This window comes from Callorhinchus milii, unplaced genomic scaffold (genome assembly GCF_018977255.1).
Source record: "Callorhinchus milii isolate IMCB2004 unplaced genomic scaffold, IMCB_Cmil_1.0 Scaffold1, whole genome shotgun sequence".
NCBI lineage: Eukaryota > Metazoa > Chordata > Chondrichthyes > Chimaeriformes > Callorhinchidae > Callorhinchus > Callorhinchus milii.
The window spans coordinates 74999365-75023552 of record NW_024704742.1 but is presented as its reverse complement, the minus strand read 5'-3'; the positions used below and the strand labels follow the sequence as shown (position 1 = coordinate 75023552).

The window sequence follows — 24188 nt, the reverse complement described above, 5'->3', positions numbered from 1 at the left end:
GGGGAAGGCAGAGCGGGTCATGGCATGGGATGTGGGCTAGAAAGAATAGTTGAGGGTCAAACAAGACCTCAAGTTCCGGACTGGCTTAGTAAGGTGGAGTGTGCATCCATGGATGCACCAGAGGTGTGGAGGGTCTGACAGGAGCCAATCAGGAATACCTCGGTCTTGTTGACGTTCAACGTTTAGGGTTGCAAAGGCAAACTCAGGGCAGACACCAACTGGATTGTGCTGGTTACAGGAAAGTTTAATGAGGCCAGAGTCCTGAACACATTTAAGAATCAGCTTTTTTCGCCCACAAAATATATAGTCAATTCACTTTACAATATATTCTGTGAAGCACTTTGAGACATCTCGAAGATGTGATAGGGCGCTGTATCAAATGCAAGGATTATTAATATACCTTGATTTGGTGATAGGAGGGTGTGTGTTCTGGAAGGATGAGATCAAATGAACTGAAGGGCTTTCTTCATCTGAACCAATCTTGTGTGTGTGGAATACGGATGGAGGACAGCATTGAGGTTAGCAATAATAACCCCCACCCCATATTGTCAAATAACAAGCTCACTGACAAGGTTCTTGCAAGAATAACGGCCACTTTGGCGAGGTTTCAAAGGCTGCTAAACCTTACCTAAACTAGAAAGAAAAAGCAGTTAAATGCTTTCAGAAGAGATTTTGTGGGATTTTTTAAAGAATGAAATATAATTAAGTTGGACTTTTGAATACATAGACTAAAAGCATTCAGAATGGGGACCTGATTTTAAATAGCTGAACCTTTGTTTTTATTGGTAACTTCAGGTCATTCGTCGAAGCGGTGAAGAGGAGAAGCTGCTATGCCTGGTGCGGGAGAGAGCTGGTCATTCTTGTGACACTGCAGTGGTCATCGTTCTGATTCTCGTGTGGGAAGGAGTTCCAATAACACTCGCTGACAAACTGTATGTGGAACTGACTCAAACTCTGAGGAAGCATGGTGCCCTCACTAGCCGAAGATGTGCACTTAATGAAGAGTAAGAAAGATTCTAACATTCTTATTTGTGCAAAAAGGGTGTGTGAGTGTGAGGCACATGTGAGATGCTGACTTTTGAGTTTTCCTACAAAATACACAGTCAATATACAGTCATTCCACGTGGCAATAAATACCGTGAAGATCTTTGAGACATTTTGGCAACCTGATGAGATGCTATATCCCTATACACCTATAAGGTTCAAGGATTATTATTAATTATTATTATAGTGTGCGAGGTATAATACGTGAGGTTTAGTATTTGAGGCACAGGATGTGAGGTTCAGGGTGTGAGGTATCCTTTATATCATTGATTCAGAAATGGACTATTTCTCGATTTGTGAATGACACTAAGCAAATTGTGAAGAGGACATGCAAAAAATACAAGGAGATTTTTGTTGGTCAGGTGAGTTCAATTCCAGGCAGGGCGAAACCTTGGGCAAGTTTCCTTACTCCACACGCCTAATAATAATCCCTCCAAAAAACAAAAAACAATAATAAAATTGGTCATTTTCAATCCACGACTGTTTGTGGGACATTGCTGTGTGCAATTGACTGCCGCGTTCGCCCACAAATATCCAGTCAATTCACTTTACAGTATATTCTGTGAAGCGCTTTGGGACATCTAGAAGATGTGAAAAGGCTATATCAAATGCAAGGATTATTATTATTATTGTCTGACACATGTGGAAACCCATCACCATGCTTAAGAGTATCCAAACCAAAGTGAGAATTCCATGCATCCCACTTACACATGGAAATCCCAGAGATAGAATGTTGGAATGGAGGGAGTCATCTTGCTTGCTTAATTCCAGAAAGTATTAGGTGCAGGTTGGCAAGAGCCAAGGCTTGGGGACCCCAGAGAGTGCATTGGGGTACTGCTAGAGTCTAACCAGCTAAAACCACATAGGTTTCCATTGATATTGCTGTCCAACAAGCTTTCCTGCTGCTTGTCCAGCTAGGACCACCCTACCCATTAGGGCCTTGGTTGCAAGGTTAACAGAAGCTGAGTAGGATGATACCCTGTCCCCAGTGACTGGTCTGCTCTTCCAAGTCCTGTCAGGCTGGCTGTGCTGTCATCAGCAGTACCCTGGAATACTGCGGATCCGTCTAGCTCAGGAACCAGACTACCTTGACCGCCACAGAGGGCTGGCTCGATTCCGATATTCTGTAGTCATTTGGAGCCAGTTCAGTTCCAAGGTTCCCACTTACCTCTCCCCCCGTCCCCCGAAGGAGGATAGTGCAACGGGACATAGACAGATTAAGTAATTGTCAGAACTATGGCAGGTGGAGTATACCATTGGTAGGCTATTTGGTAGTACACAAAAGAATATTATTTGGGAGAAGGTTTTAAATGGGGAAACATCAGGAGGGGTAGATGAGCTGAGAAATCCACAGTTCATTAAAATCTAGTTTGAAACTGTAGAAAGTAATTAATAAGGCAAATGGGATGCTGGTCTTTACTACAAGATGCCTAGAATATAAAATGAATGATGTGCTTCTGCAATCATATAGAGAACTGATCAGTGGGAGTTACAGTGTGTAACTTTCTGTCTCCCAACTAACTTTTCTTGGAGTGTGGAAAAGATTTCCTACATATCCAGCTTTATTTTTTTAAATTGTATTACCACACTATCTTGACAATTAAAGTGATAGATCCAAACAGCAATTCCAGGTAACTTTCTTAATAATCATTCAGTGAAAGATCCACTGGACTTAACTCAATTGTGCAACAGCATTCTATAATCACATTTAACGTTATAGTAATACCAAATCTTGCCATGTTTAGATATCTCTCTGATGGACTGTGATGAATAAACATGATGTCAGCATCAAAATGACGTAAAATGGACTCTGCCCCTCCTAGGGCCAGGATTATGTTATTGAGATATCTCTCCAGACATCAGGACAGGAATGTCTGGAGCTGGTGTGGGCCATGAGGGCTAAGCAATTCAAATACAAATAAAAATGTGTACTTTCATCCATGTCTTTGGAATTGTAAGTTTTTGATAAGATGAAGTGCGCCCATAGTTCAAATTAGTCATGGTTCCAAACCTAATGGGCAGCTACCTACAACGCTGACTGTTTTTCTGTTAGGAAAGTGAGACTTACAATAGCTAGAAGTTGACGGGTGCATCGTCATCTTGTGCTGAAGTTTTCAGTATTGTACAAAGATAGAGGAAACTGAACTACAGAGCCCAGAAGAGTTTGTATAACATTCCAATGCTTTCAAAGAAAGGTTGCTGCATTTTATCAGTGAATAACATGCTCTTATTTATTTTGTGTAAAATAAATATTTGCTTACTTTGGAAATTGCCTTAATGGTCACAATTTTTGGCATGCAGAATTTTCCTTCTGAGTAGTTAAATAACTTTGATTTAAATGTGAGACCATGTGCCAGTGACTGCAGTAAATATTTTTATATTCTCTGTTTTGCAACATCTACTAATTTATCCACCTCCTCCCTTTGAATATGTCTGATGATACACTTCCACAATTTGTTTTAAGAGTACAGTATTTTTTACAACCTTTTTAACACTATCTTTGCAAAACTCTGAACAAATAAAATTCATTATTTTTATTTTGTGTATGCGGTGCTTAAATTGTGTGCACTTTTCTTGTTAAGAAGTTAACCCAAATAAGTAATTGCTAGAAACTTTCTATATCCAACCTTATTAGTGCTGCAGCTCATGTCAAAAAATCAAATATTCTATTTTGCCTAGAAAAATATACAGTCATTGCACTTTCCAGTATATCTTGTGAAATACTTTGAAATGTTCCCCAAGTATGAAAGGTGCCTCAGTTTATCAAATTAAATGATTATTATTCTTACAAAATTAAATATTGATTTTGATAGTGCACTTTATTTAGTGCAAATATTGGATAGTGTGCTTTATCAAAAAGAATGATTGTTTTACATACTATCACAGTTATTAGGATATCAGAATTAAGCACTCTGTAAAACAATTCATTGTCAACCTTAGAACTTTCAATCTGCACTAGTATCAACAGTGAAGTTCAGCTTTGGGTGACACTGGCATGGTAAACATTTTGTCTGTTTCACAGTCATCATTGTGCCTGCTTCAATCCACAACTGTTTGTGGGACACTACTATGCCGCGTTTTGCCCACAAAATATAAATCTAATTCACTTTACAGTATATTCTGTGAAGCGCTTTGAGAAGTCTTGAAGATGTGATAAGGCACTATATCAAATGCAAGACTTATTATTATTATTCAAGTCCCAATGTGGGCCTTGAACTGACTCTGACTCAAAGGCAAGATGTATTACCACTGAGCCAGGCTGACATATGACATAGCTCCAAAACTAAATAAAGAAACTTCCAATTTATCAAGGAGAAGCCTGCAAAGGGACGATAAACACACACATTCATTGCTGGTATTGGAAATGCAGATGCGCAAAGGTAACTGTTTGCGTAACATGCTTTCTGTGGCCATGAGAATGATTTAAATTAAAACATCATCACTCTGACCATTTCTTACAGACGGACATGTGCTTGCCAAGGGTTAGACCAGGAAACTTGCGGAGCTTCATTCTCATTTGGCTGCTCCTGGAGTATGTATTATAATGGATGTAAATTTGCAAGAAGTAAAGCCCCAAGGAAATTCAAGCTGCTTGGTGATGACCCCAAAGAAGTGAGTATCTCCCCTCATCGTTTATACCAAGGTACTCAATCAGAGAATGTGTTGGTGCATACATCTAACAATTGTGTTGAATGCCAACAAGATAGCGGCTCTCCACTTGGCTGCCGTCAGCGCCTTCTCAGGTGCTGACAGCATCAATCTACACAAATTTACATTTCACCTCCTGAAGCCAGTGCAGAACTTTGGTGGGTTGTTCGACTCAACTGTCTTTTAAACCACACTGCACTGACCTGCTCAGCTTTCCCTCACCTTCACATCGCCTGCGACTGTCACTACCTCTCCCCTTGGGCTGCCGAGGCTCTGATCCATGCTTTTAAACACGTCCAGTCTTGATTACGCCAACTCCCTGCTTGCCAAATCTTCCCTCCACAAGCTGCAGACCATTCAGAATTCTGCAACTTATGTCCTCTTCCTCATCAGGCTCTATGATCCTATCATCTCCACCCTGTGCAACTCCACTGGCTCCCTATCCACCAGAGGATGGGAAACAGAGAATCCTCGGCCTCACTTTTAAACCCTTCGATTGTCTTGCCCCTCCTGAAACCAACCCCCAGCTCAGATGCAAACTCTTGACTGCCCAGCTCCTTAGGACATTCTGACATGAAAGGAGTTATATAAATGGAATTTGTTGTTGATGTTGTAAGTAGGATGTGTCCCTCCAAGGAGAGAGTGCAAATTCCATTTATGAATACTTACCAGGTCTGTATTTACATATAAGAAATTTGAATTGTTTAAGAAATAACCTAAGATTAATTTACTTAAATTTGTGAATTACAACTGTCCCAGGAGCTGTCTGGACAGAGGATACAGTAGTTTCAACACTGACTTTGTAAATTGCTCAGATGTTTCTGACACTGATTTATATTTTTTTGCCCAGGAGGAAAGGCTTGAGTCAAACTTACAAAATCTTGCAACCTTATTGGCCCCGACTTACAAAAAATTCGCCCCAGATGCTTTCAACAACCAGGTGAGTAGATCTCCATCCTGGTTCAGTTCACAGGTAGACAGATAGCTACCACCCAATGCACACCCCACTCCAAAGGTTGATGAATACAATTGGAAATACATTGATTTTAAAGGGATCTTGTTTAAGCTTTTATCATATTTGCTACAGCAACTTGCCAGCTTAAAAAGGTTTAAGAAATTTTAATTAGAGAAGCATTAAATCAATTTATAAGCAATTCCTTACCAACTATAAAATCAGCCAGTCTGAATGGCTTGGGATTCTTCTGCTTCCATTGTTTCAGGTGAGTACCATTTGATGTGTCCACCATTTGCATTGCTTACAAATGTGCTGGTTTCTGTGGAGGAGCCTGTATGAAGCAGTAAACAGGGTTTCAAGGAGACATGCCTGGAAAAGTCAAGCTGGCTCTCATGAAGGCAGACTTGAAGATATAGACATTTCCTCACGTCAAACTTCGAGTGAGTAGTGTGCGCCTATCTCAACAGTATCATGTTGCACTGATACTAAGAACAAATCAATATTCAGCATAATTTAGATACATGACTGATTCTTTTTTGGTAATAGATAAAGATGCTGCAGGTGAATTGACTTTCCAGTGCTGCATTGCAGAAGCGCTCATTAGAAACCAGGTCCCCATGTTCAATTGGGTGTTAAAGATCCCATTGTACTATTCAAAAAGAGAGAAGGGAGTTTCATTGGTTGGCAAGTTGGCATTGAGAGGGTACAAATTTAAGAAGTTATTGATGGAATGAAATACCTGTAATAGGTGTCTTGCCTCTGAGTCAGAAGGTTGTGGGTTCAGCTACACATCGCAACTTTGAACTGTAAATCTAGGCTGAAAACTACACAACAGCACTTGGGAGCACAACATTGTTGGAAATACCATCTTTCTAATAAGATACTAAACCAAGTTCCCTTCTGCATGTTCAGGTAGATGTTAAATATTGCATGGACTGTTTGAAAAGGGAAAGGAATTTTTTCCGGTGTCATGCCAACAATCCCCCAGATAAAATTGGTCACTCACTTTGTGGCTGTTTGTGGGACATTCTGTGTTGAATTCACCTACAAATACACAGTCACTAGCTTTATAGTAAACCATTCTCTAAAAAAATGTTACAATAAAATAGCAGATGAAAGTTACTGGTACTCTTGATAATGTATTGCATACCACTGGTTGTAACTGGGCAACTGTAGCTCGATATCAGGCAAGTGCTCTGAGGGAATTGTCCAATAATCTCAAGTGCTTGTCACTGCTGCAGGAAATGCTGTAGGAAACACTCCAATGAAAAAATGTTATCAGCGGTACAACACTTTTTTTTCCAAACATGCCTCTTGACCTCCATTCAATTAGATTATTCCCAGCTTCTAACACTACGAATCGTAACTTCGAATGGCCCATAATTAAGAAGAGGAATTAAATATAATTTTCCCTTTGTTTGACCCACCGTAAAAATAAAGGTTTTCCCCCTATGATCTCAATCAGATGATGCTGGCTGCACTGTGCACATTAAGGGGAATTTTTTCCTGAAAACTGATGGGAAAACTTTATGATATGAAGTTCAGGAATATGGGACTTCAGTTATCAGGAGAGGCTAGAGAAGCTAGCATTATCTTTTCAAAGAGCCAGCACAGACACGATAGGCCGAATGGCCTCCTTCTGTGCTGTATAATTCTATGATTCTATGACACGGGAGGGATCTTTTGTGACAAAGACAAGTGGAAGTTGAGACAAACTATTGTTGGAAATCTCTCTCAAGCATGTATACAGTAATCAAATTGTAAAATGGATGAGAGGTTCAAACTCTTTGGTACAATCGTATATGCACACTAATCTGCCCCAAGAATAGATTTTAATCTCAACTTTGGAAGCGCACTTGCTGCTGCATTACTGTGATGTTTCCTTTTTTACACTCCAGCCAATCTGAAGGACACTGAAATTCAGTGCTGACGTAGGAGAATCTTTTGTACTGAGTCCATTTTCACGAAGAGGAAGTGAGTTTAGACCACTCTTAACTCATTCTTTGTAGGACACTAGCAGCCAGCAAACAGAGGAAACTATCACCCCATTAGTTGGATGAATTTGAACCCAGATCCTCAAGATGATAAATCAGAGTGTTAACCTATTGTTATACCCAGTCTCTTCTTCAGAGGTATTTCCAGCAAGCTTCTCCTCTCTATACGATTACAGTCCTTGTATAGTTGATCCTCAAGATGATAAATCAGAGTGTTAACCTATTGTTATACCCAGTCTCTTCTTCAGAGGTATTTCCAGCAAGCTTCTCCTCTCTATACGATTACAGTCCTTGTATAGTTGCAAAGAGTTGGAAAAGAGCCTTCAAATCTTAACTCTTGGAAATGATAGTTCACTTAAATCAGTTTTGCTATGTTAATATTACATTTATTTTGCAGAACCATAGAAATTAATGACACTGTAGGAGGCCAGTCCTCACATTTTTTTGTGTTAATGTTTGCTCCTCCAAGACAGTTCTGAGGTACTGGATACAAATCCCAGCACCATAGAAAGTGCCCGGTTAACATTGATTTTAAAAATAATTGTTTCCTTGGAATGCACCAACTTCCTAAATTGTACTCCTTGAGGGAGCAAGACCACTTACTTCATTGCCTGCCACAAAATACCAGCCATGTCTGCTTTGAGGGTAAAAGCTTTTGAAGGAGACTCCCATCAGATGTGGGAGATAACAGCCCCACTTTGATGGTGCGCTTTGTATCTCATATTTAGCTGCCTTTAATAATTTGCAGCCAACCTTGGAACTTGAATCTAAGGGTATTATAACTGCAAAAATTGTCTTATCCAACGCCTTGGGATGTCCTCCCGAAGTGAAAGGCACTATTCAAATCTAATCTTGTTGTTGTTGTTATCTGAATATATTTCCCATTACTGAATTGTTGATGCTATGAATTTGCTCAGTACGTCTGACCTACTTCTTTCTGTCAGGAAACACTGTAAGAAACAGGAAGAATGTAGGACTGTATTTATAGATAAAATTACAACACAATCTGATGCATCCTTCAGGATGCACAGAAAACATAATGAAACAAGGGGCGGAAAAGATAGACCACAGATTAAACAACAATTGGTTGATGTTTTATGCTACATGTAAATGTTTTCTTTTTTTTAACGCAGATTGAATTTGAGCAGAGAGCACCAGACTGTAGGCTTGGTAAGCAGGAAGGACGTCCATTCGCAGGAGTGACTGCTTGTGTGGATTTTTGTGCTCATGCTCATAGAGATCTGCACAACATGCAAAATGGCAGTACAGTGGTAAGTACAGTTCGCCAAGTAACCACTGCATTGCAACTATCTCAAGGTGTTCACTTGGACCAGATCCTACAATTGACTGTGGAGTTATGTAATTGTGTTTTACATTTATTAAATTGGATAATATTGATTGTGTCATCAATCTGAAACTGAGCACAGAGGTCATGATGGTGGAAGGGGTTGTGCAAGCTTTGGGAATCGCTTTCGTTCATAATTTCTGGTGACGAGAGAGATTAACACCTCTGCCCTCCACAACACAGTGACAATAAGCACAACATATGTTTTTCAGAGACCCAGAAATATTACTTTGATAAATAAATATTCACAATTACAATCTTAACTCCATTAAAAATCAAAGAATATGAGATATTAAAGCTATTGTGACATAGAAACTTGTGTTATACGTAAATTTGGAACTGCATCCTGGGCTCACTTCCTCTCTCACCTCATTGAAGACCCAATGGGAGAAGGGAGAGTTGCATACCAGGATTTTAAACTTAAGTGAGGCAAACTTCGAAGAGATGAGAAATGAATTGACTGTAGTTAACTGAGCTGATCTGGTAATGAGTAAACCATAGACAGACAGTGGGAAGTATTTACAGAAATAATTGATATGATAGAAAACAAGTACATTCCTAAAAGGCAAAGATTCCACTTTTGTAGTAAAGCAACCATGATTAACAAGAAGGTAAGTGGTAGTATCAAGATAAAAAAAAAGCCTTACACAAATGCAAGAAAAAGTGCTAATCCAGCAGAGTGGGAGAGCTATATGAAGCAACAAAAGGATACAAAGAAAGTAATAAGAGCTGCACGAAGGCAATATATATTTAAAAACAACTTGCAAGGGATATGAAGGCTAACAGCAAGTTTTTACAAATATAATAAGAGAAAGAGTATGGTAAAGGGAAATGTGGGCCCAGTTAAAATTAGACGAAGACGAGACTATAATGGACAATAGTAAATTGTCCTCCCACATCCTCCCGACATGAAAGGCGCTCTATAAATGTAATTTTGTTGTTGTTGTAGTAAATGGCAGACTGTATCTGTCTTCACAGTGGAGAAGAACAAAATACCAATGGTAAAGGTAACCTAAAAATAAGTCAAGGGGAAGAATTTATTAGATTTAATATAAGTGAAACAATAGTGGAGAAAATAATAGGAATTAAGATAGACAAATCTCCACCCCAGGAGATTTCCACCCAGGACATTAAAGTAAATAGGTGAGGAGATGTGTTAATCATAATCTTGACCAATGGAAAAGTGCGGAAATATTTGCTTAAAATTGTGGGTCATTTGGGGGAAATTGCAGAGGGTTGATTGGTGCTTTTGAGAGACGCATTTTGTGAAACAACCCGGATTAAACTGCAGGCATGCATTTCCTGAACATGTAGTTTTGTTTAAAATACTGAAAATTTGAATAATACACCACTTACTGAGAATTTGGTGCAGGAGCTCGGTTTAGGCCACGAGCACCATGCGCAGCCGATTTCACGCTTGTGTCGCTTTCGCGATCCCAGCACTCCCCCTGCCACACACGCGCGACCAGAGACACTCTGCCCACAGTAGCAGGTTTGTAGTGGGGCCCAGCACACTATATATAATAATAATAATAATAATCCTTGCATTTGATATAGCGCTTTTCACGTCGGGAGGACGTCCCAAAGCGCTTCACAAAACACACTGTAAAGTGAATTTGACTGTATATTTGTGGGTGAACGTGGCAGCCAATTGTGCACAGCAATGTCCCACAAACAGTCGTAGATTGAAACTGACTAATTTATTATTGTTTTGTTTTTTGGAGGGATTATTATTAGGCTCTGTGTGGAGTAAGGAAACTTGCCCAAGGTTTCGCCCTCTGCCTGGAATTGAACTCAGGTCTCTCGCTTGCAAAGCGAGTGCTCTAACCACTGAGCTACAGGACTCCACTGTGTGTACACTGTGTGAAATCTGGTATCTACAGACCTGTCAGTATAACACTGTCGACCACTCCATCCTCATACACTGCCTCTCCTCTTTACTTAATCTTCACAGACCTGCCCTTGCTTGGTTTGATTCCTATCTCTCACCGTCTCCACTTTGTTACCTCTAACGGTTTCTCCTCCAGCCCCCGCACTGTCACATCTGGCGTCCCCCAGGGCTCTGTCCTCGGCCCTCTCCTCTTTAATATCTACATGCTCCCCCCTTGGTGAAATCATTAATTAATAGCTTTAACAGTTTTTTTTATTTCTCTTAATTTTATTCAACACCACATCCAGCATGAAACACACCACCTGCTCCCTTGACCCCATCTTCACCCCTCTCCTTACCTCCCAGCTCCACCTCCTCGTCCCTCTACTCTCCGACACCATCAATCTCTCCCTATCATCTGGCACTGTTCCCAAACCCCTAAAAACAGCTATAATCACCCCCTTCCTGAAAAAACCTTCCCTGCCTTCTTGGAGTCCTGTAGCTCAGTAGTTAGAGTACTTGCTTTGCAAGCGAGAGACCTGGGTTCGATTCCCGGTAGGGTGAAACCTTGGGCAAGTTCCACATGCCTGATAATAATCCCTCAAGAAAATAAAACAGTAATAAATTGGTCACTTCAATCCATGACTGTTTGTTGGGCACTGCTGTGTGCAATTGGCTGCCGCATTTCGCCCTCAAAATATACAGTCAATTCACTTTACAGTGTGTTCTGTGAAGCGCTTTGGGACGTCCTCCCGACGTGAAAAGCGCTATATCAAATGCAAGGATTATTATTATTATTATTATTATTATTATTATTTATCATCCAAAGACATGGGGTCAACTTCCACATGTGTGCAGATGACACCCAACTCTATCTTTCTGCCTCCACCCTCAACTCCAGGACCACTGCTGTCCTGATAGACTGTCTGTCGGACATCAAGTCCTGGATGAGGGCAAACTTCCTACAGTTGAATGTGAACAAGACTGAGGCCCTCCTCATTGTAATCTTGTTGTTGTAGAGGGTTCTATGTCCAAGTTTGCAGATAACATTAAGTTAGGAGGCACAGTAAGTTGTGTAGAAGGGAGCAGGAAGTCTCAAACCAGATCAGAATATTTTCCTAATGGTTCAAAGACTAGGAGCTGTGGAGGAGCAAAGACATTTAGGTGTCCCAAGTTCCCAAATCACTAAAAGCTAGTACACAGGTACAAAGAGCAATCAAAAAGGCTAATGGATTGTTGGCCTTATCTCAAGGGGATTGGAATATAAAAGCGAGGGAAGTAATGCTTCAGTTATACAGAGCCTTGGTCAGATCTCATCTGGAATACTGCTTTCAGTTTTGGGCACCTCAGGAAAGATATAGTGGCTTTTGAGGGTGCACAGTGCAGATTACAACAATGATATTGGGGCCGAAAGGGTTAAATTATGAGGATTCGGGCATAAACTTGTTTTGTATTCCCTGGAGTTCAGAAGTTTGAGCTGCTATTTAATCGAGGTGTTTAAAATGATAAGGGGACTTTTATGGGGGAGTCAGCCGGATGTCTGACACATGAGAAAATCCATCACCATGCTTAAGAGTATCCAAACCAAATTGAGAATTCCATGCATTCCACCCACACATGGAAATCCCAGAGAGATTGTTGGTATGGATTGCACTCTCTCCCTGGAGCTTTATTGTACTTCAACAGGATGTGCTTTACCAGAGTTACTCGAGTACTTACATAGAGGTGAATGAGAGCTGATTAAATTAGACAAACTGATCGGGATCTGCAGAATGGAGCAGATTGCCAAGCCACAAATTCACAATATTTCACTATTTATCTGGTACCTTCCACAAAACAGACTGCAAAATGATCTTCATGGTGCACAGAGTAATGTACATACAAACAGCCTGTATTTTTGCTGCTCAGGAGCTTTTTAGATCAGACAATGAAATAATTTTATTACAAAAGCCAGATGTGATTGTTGTATATTTTCCCCAAATATACAGGTATGTACACTTACCAAAGAGGATAATCGGCATATTGGTCAAATACCAGATGATGAGCAGCTCCATGTCCTGCCTCTGTACAAAATCTCTCCGACCGATGAGTTTGGAAGCACTGAAGCTCAGGAGGCAAAAATCAAACAAGGTGCTATTCAGGTTCTGAACTCGTTCCCCCGCATGGTGAGAATGCTGGCTCAGCCTGTCAAAAGTGGACGGCAGAAGAAGCAGGAGGCAAAGAAGGCAGCAGCAGTGGCAGCAGAAAAACTCATCAATCAGGAGAACATTAAGACAGAAAAGACTCATGCGACTGCAACACGCCTGAATCAGGCCAGCTCAGAGAATGCCCCAACCAACCAGCAAATGCCAGGTAATTTAAGTAAAGATAATCCCAGATTTTCCATCAATCCTTTGATCAATTACTGCAGCTGCATTTTAAACAGTGACATGCCTGAGTTACATAACATTTAAAGGTTTGTTTGTTTTCCCGATGCCACGGAATACAGCAATGCATGACAATATTATTAAACATAAAGGCATTCAACTGGAGAAAGTTAGTTCTCATCCACGACTTGAGGTTCAACAGGAAATCAATTGGTCAGTACAGCAGTGGTCCTAGAATCGAGGGTGAAGACAGAGAGATTGAGTTGGATATCATCTGAATTCAAGATCCTCATCCTCGCCTCGAATTCAAGATCCTTATCCTCGCCTACAAGGCCATTCACGGCCTTGCTCCCTCCTACCTCCCTGACCTACTATCCCCCTACTTACCTGCCCGTACCCTCCGTTCCTCTGGCTCCGTTCTGTTCCACATCCCCCGCCCCAACCGCCCTACCACAACAACAACAACAACAACAAGATTCCATTTATAAAGCGCCTTTCACGTCAGGAGGACGTCCCAAGGCGCTGCACAGTTGGGTCATGACCCGAGCAGGGGGAAATGGTCAGGGTGAGGGGAGGGGAGGGAGCGAGGAGGGGGAAATGGTCAGGGTGAGGGGAGGGATGGGAGGGAGCGAGAAGGGGAAAGAGAGTCGAGAGGGGAGCTGAAGGCTCGGTCAAAGAGAAAGGTTTTGAGACCGGCCTTGAAGGAGGAAAGGGAGGAGGCGGCGAAGGCACTGGGGGATAGAGTTCCAGAGCTTCGGGGCTGAGAGGCTGAAGGCCCGACCACCAATGGTAGGGCGATTGGGGCGGGGGACGTGGAGCAGACCGGAGCCGGAGGAGCGGAGGGTACGGGCAGGTAGGTAGGGGGATAGTAGGTTGGAGAGGTAGGAGGGAGCAAGGCCATGAATGGCCTTGTAGGTGAGGATGAGGATCTTGAAATCAATCCTCTGGGGGATGGGGAGCCAGTGGAGGCGAGCGAGGGTGGGAGTGATGTGGTCCCGAAGCCTGGTGCGGGACAGTACACGAGCTGCAGAGTTCTGGATGACCTGCAGCTTGTGGAGGGAGGTGGCGGGAAGGCCGGCGAGGAGAGAGTTCCCATAGTCCAGCCTTGAGGTGACAAAGGCATGAACCAGGGTTTCAGCAGCGTGAGGGGTGAGGTAGTGGCGTAGTCTGGCGATGTTCCGGAGGTGATGGAAGGCGGTGCCAGTTGTGGTGTGGATGTGAGGGAGAAAGGACAGCTCAGGGTCGAACAAAACGCCGAGGTTCCTGAGTGGCTTTGAGAGGTGGAGAGTGCAGCCTTGGATGCTGATGGTGTGGTTCTCCTGAGGTGCGGAGGCGCTGACGTGAGCCAATCAGGAGGGCCTCGGTTTTTCGCACGTTGAGCTGAAGAAAGTTGTCTCTCGTCCAGGACTCGATGTCGGACAGGCAGGCTGTCAGGACATCGGTGGTCGTGGAGTTGAGAGTAGAGGAGGAAAGGTAGAGTTGGGTGTCATCCGCATACATGTGGAAGTTAACTCCATGTCTGCGGATGATGTCACCATCGGTGGCCGGGCCTTCAGCCTCTCAGCCCCGAGGCTCTGGAACTCTATCCCCCAGTGCCTTCGCCGCTTCCTCCCTTTCCTCCTTCAAGGCCGGTCTCAAGACCTTTCTCTTTGACCGTGCCTTCAGCTCCCCTCTCAACTCTCTACCCCCTCCTCGCCCCCTCCCTTCCCTCCCCTCACCCTGACCATTTCCCCCCTGCTCGGGTCCTGACCCAACTGTACAGCACCTTGGGACGTTCTCCCGACGTGAAAGGTGCTCTATAAATGGAATCTTGTTGTTGTTGTATGCATGCGGATGCTAAATCCATTACTGTGGTTGACATCACCAAGCAGAAGTATGTAAATATTAAAAAGAGACCAAGGACAGAGCCTTGAGGGCTGGGGAAGAAGCCACTGCTGGTTCACATACTGAATTCCAGATGGTCTATAGTTTTAACAGCTGTTTGACTCTTGATTGATTTTATTGAGATAATAGATGAAGAAACAAAATTTACATCACCATGACTCAAAAGAATACAAGTACTGTTTTTTATAAAAGTCTGTTATAAGAGTAAAGGAAGACTGAGAGAGGGAAGGAGCTCTTGTGGTCTTAAGGAAAAACATAGATTAAGAAATAGAAAGTTTTATTTCTGTTAGGAGGAGGAGAAGCCTCTGAAACTCAAAAGGAAGAGTGTTCTATCTGAGTACCTGTCTTCAAAACCCTTCTAAAGCCTACCTCTTTCTCCACACCTATGATTATCTCCCTTCAACCCTCAACCTGCCCAGCAACATCAGTGTGAGGGCCTTTGTGAAGTTGCTCTGAGAGCAAGGTGCTATATAAGTGCAAGTTGCTGTGATCATGCTATTGATAAAATAGGCCCTCACCAGGCTCTACTGGCTTCCAAATCTCCGAAAGGATTGATTTCAAGATCCTCACCCTCACATTCAAAATCCCTCATGACCTAACTCTATGTGACAAATGTGGAAAAGAGCAGCCTAGTTAGTGACCAGATGTGGAGAAGGAAAGAGATGTGGGATTGAACCTGATGCCAAGGTTGCAGACGGGTGCAATGAGTCTGAGGGATAGGCTAGGGAGGTTAAGGATATCAGAGCTGCAGGTGAGAAGCCATTGATGGGAACCAAGGAATGTGGCTTCTGCATGTCAATACTCAACTGCAGAAAGTTGGTGCTCATCCAGGCCTTGATTTCTGACAAGCAAAAGGGCAGAATGTTAGTGGACCTGAAGGAGGCAAAGTAGATTTGGGTGCAATCCGTATGAATGTGGAAATTGATCCAATGTCTGCAGTTGACATCAGCAAGTACGAGCATATAAATAAGGAAAAGGAGTGGGCCAAGTATCATGTTTTGGGATAAGCCGCAGGAGATTATTCAAGAGTGTGAGAAGAAATCATATGCAGAGACTAAAATGATGATGGTGGGTTAAAAAGGACTCAAACCAATAGAGTGCATTCTGACTGAGGTGATGAGGGAGGAGAGGAGGTTGAGGAGGAGGCTTGAGGCAGTGAAGAGGTCCAGGAGGACAAGGGGGCAGAGGGAGGCCTGGTTACAGAGAGAGAAGACATTATTTAGGACTTTGATGTACCTTGTCTCAGTGTTATAGGCGGAGCAGAAACCAAACTGAAGGAGCTCAAGTAGGTAGTGGACAGGTTCCACAGCTTCACTATTCGCTCACTGAAATAGTGTTTGCGTAGATTTGTTCTGAATTTACCCCTCTTCAATTGCAGGCTGTGTCCTCTGGTTCTGCTATTCTGGACAAGTTGAAACAGCCTGACATGATCTGTATTGTCTTTCCCCTTTAGAACCTTAAAGACAGCAAATGTAGAGGATGCAGTCAAGCAGATATTATTTATGTTTCTTATGACTGGAATTAATGACTGAAACACATTGTCAGGAAGGATGGTTGAGTCTAGGACACTGCACTAATTAAAAAGCAGGTTGATGCTTTGGTGGGAGTATGATAGGGTGGTTATTTCCAAGAGATGAGATCAGATGGGCAAAGAGCCTTCTTCATCTGGTGATTTGTGACAAGAAGTCTGGAATATAAATATGAGGCGGGGCTCCTCTAGTTACATCAAGTACAAAAAGGTGACAGCACAGGTGGTGGATCAGTCAACTATAAACAGTTCGTAGTGGATTCTTAGTTGATTCATGGTGGAGTCCTGTAGCTCAGTGGTTCGAGCACTTGCCTCGCAAGCGAGAGACCTGGGTTCAATTCATGGGCAGGGTGAAATGTTGGGCAAGTTTCCTTACTCCACATGCCTCTGTTTACCTAACAGTAAGTAAGAACCCGGTTATTAGTCAATTGGCGTATCGTTTTTCCGGGGGTAATTCCTTCAAAAAGAAATTGCCCAACTCAATCCACAACTGTTTGTGGGACACAGCTGGACGGAATTGAGTGCCGCGTTTTTCCCACAAAATAGACAGTCAATTCACTTTACAGTAAATTCTGTGAAGCGCTTTGAGACGTCTCGAAGATGTGATAAGGCGCTATATCAAATGCAAGGATTGTTATTGTTGTTATAAGGAAACCAGACAACTTCCTCTGAAATGAAGGGATTCAGAGTGAAAATTGGTACTGTGACATTGGACATCAAATCCATGGGTTTCACGTTCAATGGCAGTGCAATCTATCTTCAGGTCCAACTATTGTGACTGAGTTATTGACTGGCCCATTGACTAACTTTATTAACTATGTGATAACTAACACATCACACATTGTAATTTTCACCTCATTGTTCTGTAACTTTGAAAGGCATGGAATGGGGAAGGAACTTTTGAAGTGGATCCAAAATTAGCTACATTAGGGGGAACAAAAGGGTAATTATTCAAGAAGTTTCATCAGATTGGAATGAGGTGAACAGTGGGAAAGCTTCATGTTTGCACTACAGCCTCCATTGATTCCAGTTTCCGTACACATTGTAGAATAGAAACAGTTGATCAGCTTTGCAGTAGGTAACAAACTGACCTGCTGTTACAAAGGAATCCCATTATTGATTATGAAGTTGTTCCTCATAAAGCTAGAAGCTACAGTTCATATAATGTTAACTTCAGAACTTCAGTTTACATATCTTATTCCATGTAAACTTATTTTTATTGCTTTGATTTCCTACAGGTCCTGGGATTCCTCCAGCTATTCAGCAACATGCAATGCCTAGACATCCAGTGGCCGGTTTTTACCAGTCAGCCCCACCAAGTGCTTACCCAGGCTATCAGTGCAATGGGAGCACATCCATGGACAACTACCATCATTATATGGGCTCTTACTGTCCCTCACTCACACACCACATGGATATGTACCGCTATCAGGTTCCAGTGAACAAGCTTACCCTGCCACCAATTCAGACTCTCTACCAGCAATTTTCCAACTCTTACAGGTATGGCAATAACCAGATGTGTATGGGTAGATTTTGGAACTATGGTGACTATGGCATGCCAGTCAATGGCTACAGTAATTGCCAGATTGATAACAGAATACCAACAATCCCACAAATTAGAGCATATCCTCACTATGAATCATCCCCTCAAATTGAGCCACAGCTTATGGATACTGCTTCCAAACCAGTGTCCAGTTTAGGTCATCCAAGTCTGGACCATGCTGCTGTTGCACATAGCAGCCAATACCCAGCATACACAAGCCCATACTTAGCCCATGATCATCGTCCTGCTAATTCTTTCCAGATAGAAAATAAAGAAAATGAACTTAATATGCTGAGAGCTAACGGTCTCTCAAGACTTCTTCCATCAATTAATTTTGACATGGCAAACACCTCACAAGCAGGGCTGCCTGCCCCCATGATCAATTCCAGAGTGCCAGAAATCATCTCTTCTATGCCTCCACAGAATAATGTAGGTGCTCCAGAAGAGCCTCAGGAAATCTGGTCAGACAGTGAGCATAACTTCCAGGATTCAGATATAGGAGGGGTTGCAGTAGCACCATCTCATGGGTCAGTTCTTATTGAGTGTGCAAAGCGTGAACTACACGCAACAACCCCACTGAAATACCCCAACAGAAATCACCCAACTAGGATATCTCTCGTATTTTACCAACACAAGAGCATGAATGAGGCAAAGCATGGATTAGCAATGTGGGAGGCCAAGGTGGCTGAAAAGGCCAGAGAAAGAGAAGAAGAAGCCGAACGACTAGGTGTGGACTATGTGCCTACCAAATCTTACAGCAAAAAATCAAAACGGGAAGTCACAGATTCACATGAACTTGCAGAAGCAGCGCAGCTACGTTTTATCAAAACTCTTACTCAAAGGACCATGACTTTTACAACAAACTCAGTAACTACAGCATCTCCATATGCCTTTACACGGGTTACAGGGCCTTACAATCGCTGGATATAGATTCATACTCAATGGGTTACCTCATATTCTGTGCAGCTGTTAGCAAGGCAGCTCCACTATACCCTATGAGAAAAACAGTGTTTGATGCAGCACTGGAGGAAGAGCAAAACACCAGCAAATGGAGGCAGCCTCTGCCAAACCCTGTACTTAGCTCATTTTTTTTAAAGAGTGCTCACAGTTAGGATCAAGCCGAAAAGTGTCCTATGCAAAAGTGCTGTTTCAGAGTGTCATTCTGAAATATAGATACAAGCAGAAGAAACATTCTGTAAATTAATTTAATTTATTTATGCCAGACACGAGTGACCTCTTTTATCATTAATGAGCCTACTTTTTTGGAAGCAGGGCAAGAGGTATAACAAACCTCTGGTGCTGAATATTTGTACAATTACCAGGGCAACATTTAAACTACAGATTTCCATCATGTAGTTTTTAATATGGAACAATTAACAAAGTCTAACAGATTGTTTTTATCTTTCTCTATGTATTATTTGCAGTTTGCAGTCAAATTAGAACAGATTTTGTTGACTAGTCAGGAAAAAGAAACACTGAAAAGTTTTAATATCATGGTGCTACATTTTAGAGGTCTTTTAACATCTTTAATGAAAGTCTCAAATGTCATTCAGGATTAAATGGTTTCATAATAAATAAACTCCCTCAGTTCATGAATTGATGCTGAGGTGCCCTCTTATATCTCGGGGGTCTTTTAACTTAAAGTTACAATTGCTGTGTAAAATTTTTGCCTACATTTAAAATGTAGAAAAGTATTTTGGAGGGTCAATGAATTCTGATTCTGTAGTAAAGATCCTCAAATGAGTTTTTGCAGAATATTTTGTAAAATGTTGGTGTTCAAAAGCACTTTGAATATTTTAATCATTGACAACTTAAAGGGTGAAAAGAGAGGCATTAAGAGATTTATTGTAAATTAGTAATGCAAAAAAGTAATATCTTAGCCAAAAATCATCTAATGGGCTAATACATACTTTTTAAATGTCACTGATAACCTTACAGTTTGGGATTTACTGGATACAAGGAGAAAACCTTAAATGAACTTAACATAAAACACTGATTCTGGTGCTTGGTATTCAGTATGCAGCTATATTTGTTATGTTAAAGTATAAAGTCCATACTAAGTCACTAAAGTGATTGCACGGATTTAGAGCTTAGTCTTTCATATTAACATTTAGCTCCCAGCATGTTTTAGACAATAATACTATGGCTATCTTAGATCAATTTAACACATTTATAAATGAATTATATATTCACTCAATAGATTTGATTTGCAATGAGATGTTCTTGTTCGGGTGGAGATGTAATGTTTTCCAGTTACAATGTAAGCAGTGTGTGTTTGAGAGTTCAGAGAACTGAGAACATACCAGGTCAGATGAAACAGGGTTAGTTGTATTACAATGGAGAAATCAGGCAGCTGGCTTGCTGTGGTAATGTTGAAATCATTGATTTGTAAATATAAAACAAAAACAAAAAAGATGAAAAGGTGTACAGTAAATTAAATTTGTAAACAGAATTTTCTTTTCTTTTTTTTACTTAATGCTTTTACTATTTTAATACTGTAATATTTTCCTAATACTTTTTTTAAGCTTTTTTTCAGAATGGTGCTACTCAATCTGCTATGGTTAAAATGTGAGTTTAGGACATGCAAAGGGTTGGATATGTTCCTACTTGTCATATACCTCAGCTCCTGTAATAGGCAATAGGAAAATGATGAATTAGTAGTTGGTAGTGTTTTGTACACCATCATTGTTTAATTTAAAATTAGTCTTTATGACATAAACATACTTTTTCATTTTGATACTTGATAACTTGAAACTCAATCTTTTGTTCTACAAGATCAGGGATAATACAACTCTTATATTCTCCTTATGCCAATACATCACCTGTGTTTTAATATCCACCTTTTTAATTTTTTTTATTTTCAGGGATACATTCACTTTGTTTTAATCCCTTATTTTGGATTTTACGTGTATAGGGGGGGGAGGGTACATGTACTTGATGCTTCTAAATGAGCGTTAGTAAAGCAGTGGCTTGATTTTAATTATAAGTGGAAATGCAAAGTGTGTTATAGTTATTTCTTCAGAATTTCAATAATGTATGCACTGAGCTGATAAAAGGGAAAAAGGAAATGGAGCAAGTTTGTTATTTCCATGGGAGAACGGGGGTGGTATTTTAAATGAAAAAATGAACTGTGTTGTATAGAACCCAGCTTCAGTAGCAACATGTCTGTTAGATGTAAAGTGCATGTATAGGGTATTAGGTTAATGATAGCCATACTTGAAAATGCTTCAGAGTAGTGTCGACATTACTTGAATTAAATTTCAGCTTGATTGACGCATAGCAGTATATTGTTCACTTCAAAAGCTAGAGGTTAATGTATACTGAAGTGTAGGTTATTTAGCTGAGTTTGACACTAAAATCATTTTTGGTGTGCATTTTGTATGTGTTCTATTCTGTATTTTACTTTAGCTTTGCTCTTTACTGATCAATTGGATATGTTGAAAAAATAAACGAAGCTGGTTATAAATACTGTAAGTAATGTACTAAAAAGCAGAAAGTTATTTGAAAGCTGTTTATTATATCATTCCTGATAATGCTGAAATGTGGGTGTTTTTAATAAAATTTATATTTATTTAATGCAACTTGAGACACGTTTTGTATTTTTTTGTAACTATTTTCTAAAACCCTACATAAATGTTTAAAAAAAGGTGCCATCATGATTGACACATGGAAAATGTTAGCACATGATAATTGGGGATTCCAAATTTTGTTACCACAAAACATGAAACTGTGAAGAACAAGGGCCTAAATTTGGGGTTTCTAACAAGATTGTAATAATCTGAGTTGAGCAAACGGGACTCCATAGTGATAGAAATACATCAGGGCTGACCTGGGGAAGCTCTGTTCCGGTATAATCTACTTCTGAGGACAAATTATCATAAAATAATCCTTGCATTTGATGCAGTGCCTTATCACATGGTCGAGACGTCTCAAAGCTCTTCACAGAATATACTGTAAATTAATTGACTGTATAATTTGTGGGCGAAACTCAGCAGCCAATTGGGAACAGTAGTGTCCCACAAACGGTCATGGATTGAGTGACCAAATTATTCTTTTTCTTTTTTTTTTGAAGGGATTATTACAGCCAGAAAAGCGATCCGCCAATCGCCTAACAACTAGGTTCCTACTTACTGTTAGGTAAACAGAGGCGTGTGGGGTAAGGAAAGTTGCCCAACGTTTCGCGCTGCCGGGAATTGAGCCCAGGTCCTCTCGCTTGCAAGGCAAGCGCTCTACCCACTAAGATACAGGTCTCCGATAGAAGTCCTTCCTTGCCTCCCATATTCTACAATGTGGTATTAATCTATTTGATGTAATGGTAGTCATTCAGGAGACAATGTTCATGACCATCAAGAAATTGAACATCAACCTATCACTATTTGGGTTTGCAATCCTGGGATTTTTGGAAGATTATTACCATATGAGCTTCCTTTCACATCAAGGGGACATCTCAAAGAGCTTCACATGATATACTGTAATGTGCAGTGATTGTGTGTTTTGTGGGTGAACACACCAATCTGCCCCAAAACAAGCACCAATCAGCCTAGCAACTACACACACACCTCCTGTACTCTACAATTTGAGCCTTTGCATTGGCAAAGATAATATATTTTCTCAAATGCCAATATTTCAATCTTCGAGACAAAAATTATTTTAAAAGGGAATTAGATAAATTCTGGAAAGAAGAGCAACATTAAAAGGTATGGGGAGTCAGCAGGAATTAGATTAGGTGTCTTATGGAGAAAGACACTAACTCAGATATGACGGGTATAAGGGCCTGTTTCTGTGCAATATCATCTCATGCTTCTATGAACATACAATCTGTAACGCTAAAACCCAAAAATGGGAATTAGCTGGCACTGACAGATGTAAGTGTCAATCACTTTGAGTCTCAACTAATGAAAACAATTCGCAAGAAAAATAATAATAATAATCCTTGGATTTGATATTGTGCCTTATCGCGTCATTGACATATCTCAAAGTGCTTCACAGGATATACTGTAAAGTGGAGTGACTGTATATGTTATGGGCAAAACGTGGCAGCCAATTGCGCACAGCAGTGTCCTACAAACAGTCATGGATTGAGTGACCAAATTATTATTATTTTACTGGAAAGTGATCCGCCAATCGACTAACTTCTGTGGACCTATTTGGGGTCAGCCGGGATTGCAAACCCAAATAGTGATGGGTTGATGTTCAATTTCTTGATAGTCATGAACATTGTCTCCTGGATGACTACCGTTACATCGAATAGATTTAATACCACATGCAGAAATCCATCACCATGGTTAAGATTATCCAAACCAAACTGAGAGTTCCATGTATCCCATCATAAAGGGTAGCCATCACTGCATTAATACTTTGGTTTCCAGCGTTAACGGGAGCTGAATGGGAGGGAGTCCCATTGACTGGTCTACCCTTCCAAGTCCTGCCAATAAACTTTGCTGTCTTCAGCAGCATCCTGGAATACTCACAAGCGAGAGGAGCTGGTTCGACTCCTGGGCAGGGCAAAACTTCAGGGAAGTTTCCTTACTCCACACATCTCTGTTTACCTCGCAGTAAATAGGTACCCACTTGTTAGTCAATTGGCAAATTGCTTTTCCGGGGAGTAATAATCTCTTCCAAAAACATTTTTTAAAAAATAATAAAATTTTGGTCACTTAGTCCACGACTGTTTGTGGGACACTGTTATGCGCAATTGGCTGCTGCATTACGCCCACAAAGTATACAATCAATTCATTTTAATATTATTATTAACATTACAGTACGGTACAGCGCTGAGACAAATGTAAGAATTACTATTATTATTAAACTTGCAATATATAAGACCTGTGTGCAAACAGTCCTCCTTTATGGATCTGAATTCCTGTGGATGCAGCAGAAAAGCTTTCCCCAACCCATTTGCGAAGTCCAGGATCAAGCACTGAGGTGGCTTTGTGGCAAACATGGGGAAGCGGCTGTAGGGAGGGAGGGCTTCGGCTTACATTGACCTGTCACCAAGCATCCTGGAGGAG

General features: G+C 41.1%; 1 protein-coding gene across 2 annotated transcripts in view; it reads left to right on the top strand.

The window, feature by feature from the left end:
• The window catches only part of LOC103177662 (methylcytosine dioxygenase TET2), a 71872-nt gene extending 50114 nt beyond the window's left edge, over positions 1-21758 (top strand). For both annotated transcript variants that reach the window (XM_007891929.2, XM_042332129.1), the window contains exons 6-11: positions 796-1004; positions 4506-4656; positions 5543-5632; positions 8775-8912; positions 12845-13208; positions 17873-21758. In XM_007891929.2, coding sequence (XP_007890120.2) covers positions 796-1004; positions 4506-4656; positions 5543-5632; positions 8775-8912; positions 12845-13208; positions 17873-19107 — 2187 coding nt within the window. In that variant the 3' untranslated portion in view covers positions 19108-21758. The remainder of the gene's footprint in view (positions 1-795; positions 1005-4505; positions 4657-5542; positions 5633-8774; positions 8913-12844; positions 13209-17872) is intronic.
• The last annotated feature ends 2430 nt before the right edge of the window (positions 21759-24188 follow it).